The sequence below is a fragment of the Vigna unguiculata genome, chromosome 1 (assembly GCF_037176805.1).
Source record: "Vigna unguiculata cultivar grain cowpea cultivar isolate G323 ecotype 2 chromosome 1, ASM3717680v1, whole genome shotgun sequence".
Lineage (NCBI taxonomy): Eukaryota > Viridiplantae > Streptophyta > Magnoliopsida > Fabales > Fabaceae > Vigna > Vigna unguiculata.
The window spans coordinates 253,049-261,805 of record NC_140792.1 but is presented as its reverse complement, the minus strand read 5'-3'; the positions used below and the strand labels follow the sequence as shown (position 1 = coordinate 261,805).

The following is an 8,757-nucleotide window of genomic DNA, read 5'->3' as shown; positions in this document are numbered from 1 at the left end:
CACTGCTTAGCCTTGTTGGCGCTTAGTCTTGTTGGCGGTCAGCCGTAGTGTCTATTGCTCAGCCTCAGTGTCTACGTCTACTGCTCAGCCTTGTGCAGTTTGATAGCATTTTTATTTGAAGCATTGGGTGTGATTCCTTAGTGTTTGGCGTGGGTATTTGGTTCAAAATCAAACTTTTGTTTTTCAAAACATGCTCCCTTAGGTTCTTGCTTATTTTCATCCACCTATTCATTTATTTACACACTTAAAAGAGAGATTAGAAGTAAAACAAGCATAAAATAGCTAAAACACAAAATAATACAAAATACACTAAACTTGAGAATATAACAAGATAAAAGCTAAAAAATAGTTGATTTATTCATGGCAATAAACACACAAAAAGAGGTAAGATTAGACGTTATCGAATACGAGGAGAGTCTTAGAAGTTAGAAAATAGGCATAAAGGAGGACCTTGAAGAAAGAGAAGAACAAGACACTATGAGTGCTCTAGCCGATCGGACTCTAAACCTTTTGGCTAGAACAATAGTAAAACTCCATCAACTTACCCCACATGATAATTTGTAATTTGATGATAAATATATTTACATTGAGAGAGTTTCACTCTTCTAATTGGTGCTAATAATTATGCATTTGTCAATATAAACACTTTATATACTATAATCCCAATAAGTTATTGCTGACGTGTGAATCGTAAGGTTGAAATAATAATAATTATTATAAAATTCACCTAATACATGATTAGTTGTGATTAAATGATAATGTTACAAGTGCTCTCTGTCTGTCTGAGGACCCTAAAATCCAGTTTTACAATCCACCATCACGGTTTCGTGGTTTCACAGGAAAAAGAATGAAAAAATGATTGGTGAATGCGAGTTAGTATCAAATTGGTGCAAAGAAATAATATTAATTGTTTTTAATAGTTAATATAAATAAATAAATCTTGCATATCCATAAAAGAAAATTAGCTTAACATAAAAGTTTGTACACATGTCGCTTATTATATAATTATCTATTTGTCGTCTTTGCCAATAAGAAGAAAAAACAAAAGAATGAGATTTCAAAATTCATATACAGGGGAATGCCCAACTTTAGTAGTAATATGCATTGGTTTCTTATACTCAGTGTATGAAATAAATAATAATAATAATACTATTACTAATTTTATATTTTTTTATCAATTTTTTTATTGTAAGAATCATCCATGTTTTTCTAACTTATTTATAGGATCCATCTTTATATAATACATAGTTAATTATTCTATTATAAATAAAAAACAGTCTTATTAATCGTGTTCCTATATTTTAAAATTGACACTTTTGGTCCTTAAAATTGTTTTTCTGTAATTTTAATTCTTAATTTTAAAATTGTAATAATAATTTTTAGTATAACTTTGATTCCTAAATTTCTTCTACGCAACTTTGATATTTTAAGGGGGGGGTTTTTTCATAATTTTATTCAATTTTCGTCATTAAAAATATATTGAACAGTTAGTAACAACACCACCCGCAATTATTATCATTTTAAATGTTATAAAAAAGCTATAAGTATCATACGTTTTTCTTCTCTATGATGTCTACAAGATAAAAAAAAATACAAATAAATGCACTAAAAATTGAATCAAATTACGAATAATTAAAATTTAGAGCATCAATTTTGTAAAAAAAAAAAAGGTTCAGAAACCAAAATTATAACTAGCTAAAACTACAAAAAAAAAAGAATAAAAATTGAGAATTTTACAATTACGAATCATCCTCGAAAATAAAAATAAAAACATGGAAGTATAAAATTACAAATCATCCTCGAAAATATTAGTTATATATGCAACGTAAAAAATTGAGTGGTATAATAAATTTCTGCACCTTGTGTATATCGTTTGTATTATGTGTTCAAATTTCAAATTTACCCTCGAAGTTGTGTTATATTCCAAATGTTTGGCATCTATACAATTTATTAGACTGAAAATGATAGATTCTCTAGATCCTAGGGCCTGTTAGTTGTCAAACCTAGAAAACTCTTAATAGAAAATTTTCCCACATTATATATCAGGTAAAAAATCATCCTTTTTTTTTACAACAGACTTTCTTTTCATCAACCTTCCTAATAAATTAATGCTAATATTTAAAAATAATCTTATTATAATATCATAAAAGAATGCAATGCAAAGGCAACAGATGTGATTTTTTAATCTGAAATTTTGAGGAAGAGTGAAAGGTTGAAATTTGAATTAATCGTAATTAGAATGCAGATTGGTGGAGGGGATTTTACAGAATAGCCCCTGAAGTGAATTGTTGCAACTCATTTTTACTACGTCATTTACTTAGAGATGGTGAGAGAATTGAAAATGCAAAAGCAAAAGAAAAAGTTGCTGTTTATGGTGGTAATTTGCACCTGGAAAGATGCATTGTTTAGCTAAAACATCGATGTCGAGTGCATGGTTTGGGGAAAAAACCATTCCAGCTTAGCTGGTCCTTTTTCCTTCTTCGCACCTTCTCTCTTTCTCTCTCTCTTTCACTCCTTTCAAAGATACACAAACAAAGAAAGGGCTATAAATAGGAGGGATGGAAGTGGAACAAAGTCTATAGTGCAGTTTGATTTCTTTGGGATTACAAATTTTTCCGAAAGCTGAACTTGCCGGAGTGAGACACAGGTTAGCCACCTCTCTGTTTCTTTTTACATTTTATTATTATCATTATTATTATTTTCACTATTTTCACTATTTTCTGTTCTTCATTTTATAACTAACCCTTCATCACCCTCATTTTCCTTCATCATCTTTCTTCCTCCATCACTTTCCAAGTTTTTCATTCAAAATCGTCTTTGTTCGGAGTTAACCTGAGAAGATCCACTTCACAAATCACAAGCCTTTCTTTCTGGCCCTCCAGGGACCCAAAGAAAGAGAGGAACCAGGCACTACTCACACATACATAGATATACATCATACAAACAAAAACACCGATGAAGGAAAAGTGTTATAACTTAAACCTGCGCTTTCACAAAAGGGTCTCTAAATCTTGTTCATTATCTTGGATCTTGCTCATCATTTTCATCTGAAACTAAAACAACATATATACCTATTTAGCTACATGGCTATTATATACACACACATATAAAGCACACAACTATTCTCTCATATATCATATGCATATTCTTTGATTTTCAAGTTTCATCCAAGTAAGATCTAACCTGGATTTGATCAGATCTAGTTTTGTTTATGTGTTTGCATTAATGAACTTTATTGTTTCCTTGACTTTGTTTCTGGAAGGAAGGAGTTGAAGAATGGGGAGAGGAAAGATTGAAATCAAAAGGATCGAGAACACCACAAATCGGCAGGTAACGTTCTGCAAGAGAAGAAACGGGCTTCTGAAGAAAGCTTATGAGTTATCAGTGCTGTGCGATGCAGAAGTGGCTCTCATTGTCTTCTCCAGCCGTGGCAGACTCTATGAGTATTCAAACAACAAGTCAGTGCAGTTACCTTCCATTTTCTTTTTCTCTGCATTTATCTTTATACACACACACACACACTCATATTTGCATCACTCTTCCACACACTCTTACTAAAATGCTTAATTAATGATTACATTAGTACAATAAGTTGCATTATTGTTGTCAGACTGCGTAGATCTGCGAAATTAAAATTAAATGTCAGACAGTGAAACACGATGACACCCCTATATATAACATTTTTAGAAAATAGGCAAAATAAAAACACTTTATATTAGTGTTTCATCTTCCACCCGTATACTGGAAGCAGTTATTTAGGTCCAGGAACTTAATTAGGGTTTATGCTAACTGGTGGTTAAGGGTTAAACGTATTTAATATTCTGTTTAAGCTCCTTAACTAATGCATTAAAAGCACTCATTACTAAATTCCAAGAACTTAATTATAAGCTTAACTTATCTTTTACTATCATAATTAGAAGCTACTAATTTTGTAACCTTATTCCATTTGGCTAATGTTCATTTTCAGGCAATACTTCTTCCAATTTCTAGTTCCTTTTACTGAATCAATTTTATTTAGTCACCCATTAATATTATGGTATGCTTTACTACTTTATTTACCGCATATTGGGTATCAATTTTACGTAATATGTTATTGTGAAAATAACTCCATCACTTTAAAATACATACATATATATATATATATATAAAGTTATAGGAGTGACCCTTTATGAAATTTGTTTTTAAAAAATAGTCATTACTATTTTTTTCTTTAAGAAAAAATAACTGGAAATATTATATTCAAATCATTATTTTCAAATACTATGCATGGTGGTATGTGAATATATAGATGAGTTCGTTTTGTGATGGGAAGCGCAGTTATTTGCGATGAAAAGCTTATTGAGAACATTTGTGTTTTGCCAATGAAAGATAATTAAAGAAAATTCGATAAACATGCTTTATTTAAATTAGAACAAATGGTTATTAAAGGCTTTGATTGCAACCAGCTCACAGAATTAATTAATCCACCACATTATTATTGTTTCTGAAAGTCTGAAATAAAGAAAGAAATTAAAGAGCGTAAGTTATCGACCATGTGTAGTATAGTGATGATTTAATGATAAGGTGGACCTGCAACTTGAGTCACTTAACCAAAGACTCAGAGCAGACCACCTTGTAACGGTACACTTACTTTTGTTATATATCTTCTCGTACTTACGGATGTATCATAACTTGTCTTTTCTCCTTCTCTGTTCATGTCGAAGTGACAGAGAGTGATGATTTCAGTTGCATTGTACCCCTTAGTTAGGGTTTGCTTCTCTCTCAAATCTTATACCTTTTTCCCTTTGCATGAAAACAGTGAAACACTGTACTTTGTAGGATTTCCAATAACATTGTTTACAGCGACTACTACAGCTAAACATTTAATTGCATATCACATATTTCAAACCATTAATTACTATACGAATTTATATGTTTCATGCATCATACTAAATAACTATTTGGTTTTTAAAACTGATTAGTTGCTGTAACTTTACCATCCATAACAATTAATGTTGATGACGATAATGGCTGTGAGCATTATATTATATGTATAATTGGACTCACCTACTATGCTGGCCAACAAAATTGTAAGACACACTGAGTTTGTATCAGTGAGTCAGACCCAATGAGCCAACCTCTGCTTCACAATGCCTCTTCTATTTCTTTCCTTTTAAGTGATACCACATGAGAATCTGTGCATGCATGCATGTGTAATATATATACATGCACAGAGAGAGAAAAGTGAATGAAAAAGTTGTGGTCCGTTCAAATTTCTCTGATATCCAATTTGCTTCCTCAAACTTCTTTGCCTTCTTCAGTGAAAACAACCCACTTTTTTCTCTTCTCTTTTCATCCGTTCAGATATTTTCTGCCTTTTAGTTTCACTCTCGCTCATCAGGTTAAGTTCTAAACACAAGAAAAGAAAAAGCAAGTTTCATGTGCACACGATTGTACTTCATCCCCCTACAACTTATTTTTCATCTATTCTCTTCAAAATTCCACGTTTATGTTGAAAGATATGAACTTAAGTAAAGAAGTTGCAGTTTAAGATCTTGATATTATTAAGATATTTTGTTTAGTTATGATTCTTACGAATACCATAGCTAAATACAATAACAAACAATGAAGTCACTTCCCGTTAGGGTGAGACATTACTGTGTACGGATCAAACGAAATTGCAACAAAAGGAACAAATCAGAAAAGAAAAAGAGGAAAACACTAATCAAGTGGAGTGTGACCGTTCCACTTACATTAGAGGTGGTATTCAAATTAGAGAAGAACAACTATGTATTCAAAACACTAATTATGTATGTTTGTTTTCGGCTCCAACACGAAATCCTTTATTTTCCCTCCATCAGATCATGAGTCATTGAAGAGACAATGGCCACAAGCACACTCCATAACATACCACCATTGTTCAACCATCACCTGTGTTCTTATGCCCATCATTAACTTTTGCTAGGGTTTATAACATTGTGAAAAGAAATTTGAAGCATACATATGCATATTTGTTGTGGTCCTTAAAATTATAGTGACATATATACATATTGATTTAACGTTAACGTATTCGTAACTTATTATTATGAAAGATGTGACCTTCTATTGCATTTTTTCAGACTGATATAATTCTAACTTATACTGTTCATAATTAAATTTTAGCATGTACTTGTAACCAACTATGTGATTATAAGTAATCCAGGTTAGTCAAGTTGAAAAAGAAACTTCAATTATTTAATGATACTTGAATGAGCAAATCAGGTCTAAAAATATCTGAAATCCAATCCTTCCAACCCCTAGAGGGACTACCGATGAAATGAAGTGAAAATAAGAATAACAAGAATTTGTGAATGTAGAATAATGTATTATGCAAATGCACGCTCAACCAAAATAGTACATGATTTTTTTCGGTATTTTGGCGTTTGTGATTGCAGCATAAGATCAACAATTGAGAGATACAAAAAGGCATGTTCAGATCATTCTAGTACCAGCACTACCACTGAAATCAATGCTCAGGTAATTAATTTCATGCACTGTTCATATGACTACATGTTAGTGAAGTTTAATTATTTTAGGCTTGTCCGGAAGAAACCTTTATCTGTCTGTATATCTATCTTTCAATCTATCTATAAAAGTTCATTTTAATCTGTGAAATTTATCTTTTTTTCTTTCTTATTTTTCTATTTCTTATTAAAGTGCTTATTGTTCAGAGTAAAACTTCATTCAGCTTCATGAAGTCAACTACTGTTCTGAAGTGATGAGAAATTAACTTAGGAAGAAGCTTGAATTGGTTTAGTTTAATGTTGGTTGGGTGATGCTAAATTACGTTAACCAATCCATTGAATTTTGTTGTCTTCTGTGTTACTGTAAAACAGTATTATCAACAAGAATCTGCAAAGCTGAGACAGCAAATACAGATGCTGCAAAATTCAAACAGGTGATTTTTTCTTAGTTTACGTAACATGTTGTTTGTTTCTCTTAAATCCTTCTTGGAAAAACCAATGGATATGGGGCTTGATTCTCTTACGGCTTTTGCAGGCACTTGATGGGTGATGCTTTAAGCACACTGACCGTGAAGGAACTTAAGCAGTTGGAGAATAGACTTGAAAGAGGAATCACTAGAATCAGATCTAAGAAAGTAAGATTATTTATAACTGAGATTTATAGTATCAGTTAAATTGTGTTGTCTAAAGAGTTTTATAGTATCCATATAAATAAAAGTAAACTGCATAAACATATAAACTCACCTTTTTTGCAATTTTCCTTTCTTGCATCATAGTGATTATTATGCATACGGTGATCGAATCTTGTAAATTTGCTAATGATGTTTTGTTACTTTTTCCCCTTTTTCTCTAACTATACACAGCATGAGATGCTACTGGCAGAAATTGAATACTTCCAGAAAAGGGTAATTCATGAACTAATTCTTCAACCTTTATTTGCCAAAATTTGTAGCTATTATTGTCATTTATCTGACTGTGGAAACTGATAGCATGCATTATTATTGGTTAGGAGATTGAACTGGAAAATGAGAATCTTTGTCTTCGGACAAAGGTAAGTTGATACAATTTCCTTTTCCTTTTCCTTTTTCCACTTGGTCTTGATGAAATTGTTCTGAGAAAAAAAGAATATTAAAAATTTATAGATAACTGACGTTGAGAGGATTCAGCAAGTAAACATGGTTTCTGGGCCAGAGCTGAATGCGATTCAGGCATTGGCTTCTCGTAACTTCTTCAATCCAAACATGATGGAGGGTGGATCTGTTTACCCTCAGTCAGATAAGAAGATTCTTCATCTTGGGTATGCTCCTATTATACTTCTACTGAACCTTATCACATTTTATACATTTCATATGCATGATTACTCCATAATCATTGTACTTGAATAATGATGCTTTGTTGTTTTTTGGTGAATGCAGGTGACGAATATGTAATATTAGCCAACTACGTATCCAATTAGCCAGCGGCTAAATCCATTATTACTACTCTTTCGATTGCTCATTAGACCAAGTCATCTCTTACGTCGTTCAATTCTCTTTTTCAATATATATATATATGCATCATGGATACTTATATTATTATTATTATTATATATATATATGTATTGATGATTCCATGATATGATATAACAATCTATGTTGCTAGAAAATAATTAAAAAATAGTTGTGTATGAAGACATTAAGCTATTATTATGGTATTTTATGAGCGACTTTTTTTCTCATCTAAGTGAATTTGATTAAAAGAAACTGTCATTTACATTTATTTGTAATTGTTTAGTATTTCAAAATATTCTAAGTCTCAACGTCAGCTATGTATATACATGTATCAAAGGGTGGCAACCATATTTGGTTTGTAGAGTGTGTGATTCTTAGGGTTAGGTAAGTGGGTATGGATTGAATCGGAACTTTATTGGAAATTTTGGGTTTGGTGGGGTCACGTGAATCATTCAGTTTTACTCTGATTCATAGGTGTAAGAACCAACTAAACTTTAATTGAAGCAAGAACAACAATTTAAAGTTTGACTAAAGATGAGATACAAAGTAGGAATGGAAAATGAATCATTGATGGGTGAAATTCTAATTTCACTTGAAGATAATGTTAAGTTGTTAAAAAGGGTTTCATGAAAGGGGATATAGGAAGTATTCTGCATTCACAATTCTGTCTTCAACTGTTTGGAAGGGAATATTATAAAAATTGCAGTATGATCATGTCATGCATGAATATATTATTATAAAAACTGTTTGGAAGTGACTTTCTAATACTGTTAGTTGACAACATT

The 8,757-nt window shown here is 31.5% G+C and overlaps 1 protein-coding gene across 5 annotated transcripts; it reads left to right on the top strand.

Annotated features, from left to right (window-relative positions):
* Positions 1-2,471: 2,471 nt before the first annotated feature.
* On the top strand, positions 2,472-8,199 carry STK (K-box region and MADS-box transcription factor family protein). 5 transcript variants are annotated; one of them, XM_028065741.2, is made up of 9 exons: positions 2,472-2,647; positions 3,267-3,458; positions 6,414-6,495; positions 6,855-6,916; positions 7,018-7,117; positions 7,346-7,387; positions 7,492-7,533; positions 7,625-7,779; positions 7,898-8,199. In XM_028065741.2, the coding sequence occupies exons 2-9, from the start codon at positions 3,277-3,279 to the stop codon at positions 7,899-7,901; spliced, it is 669 nt and encodes a 222-aa protein (XP_027921542.1). In that variant the 5' UTR covers positions 2,472-2,647; positions 3,267-3,276; the 3' UTR covers positions 7,902-8,199. The 5 variants fall into 5 exon arrangements, with proteins under 5 accessions (XP_027921542.1, XP_027921533.1, XP_027921550.1 ...); XM_028065732.2 differs by having other exon boundaries at positions 2,492-2,647; positions 3,263-3,458; XM_028065749.2 differs by lacking the exon at positions 2,472-2,647 and adding an exon at positions 2,765-3,000.
* Positions 8,200-8,757: the final 558 nt, after the last annotated feature.

Excerpts from the sequence above, each read along its gene's own strand:
- STK (XM_028065741.2), top strand. The coding sequence starts at position 3,277 with ATGGGGAGAGGAAAGATTGAAATCAAAAGGATCGAGAACACCACAAAT. Across the intron at positions 3,459-6,413 it reads TATGAGTATTCAAACAACAA|CATAAGATCAACAATTGAGA; the intron begins GTCAGTGCAGTT and ends TTGTGATTGCAG. Across the intron at positions 6,917-7,017 it reads ATGCTGCAAAATTCAAACAG|GCACTTGATGGGTGATGCTT; the intron begins GTGATTTTTTCT and ends CGGCTTTTGCAG.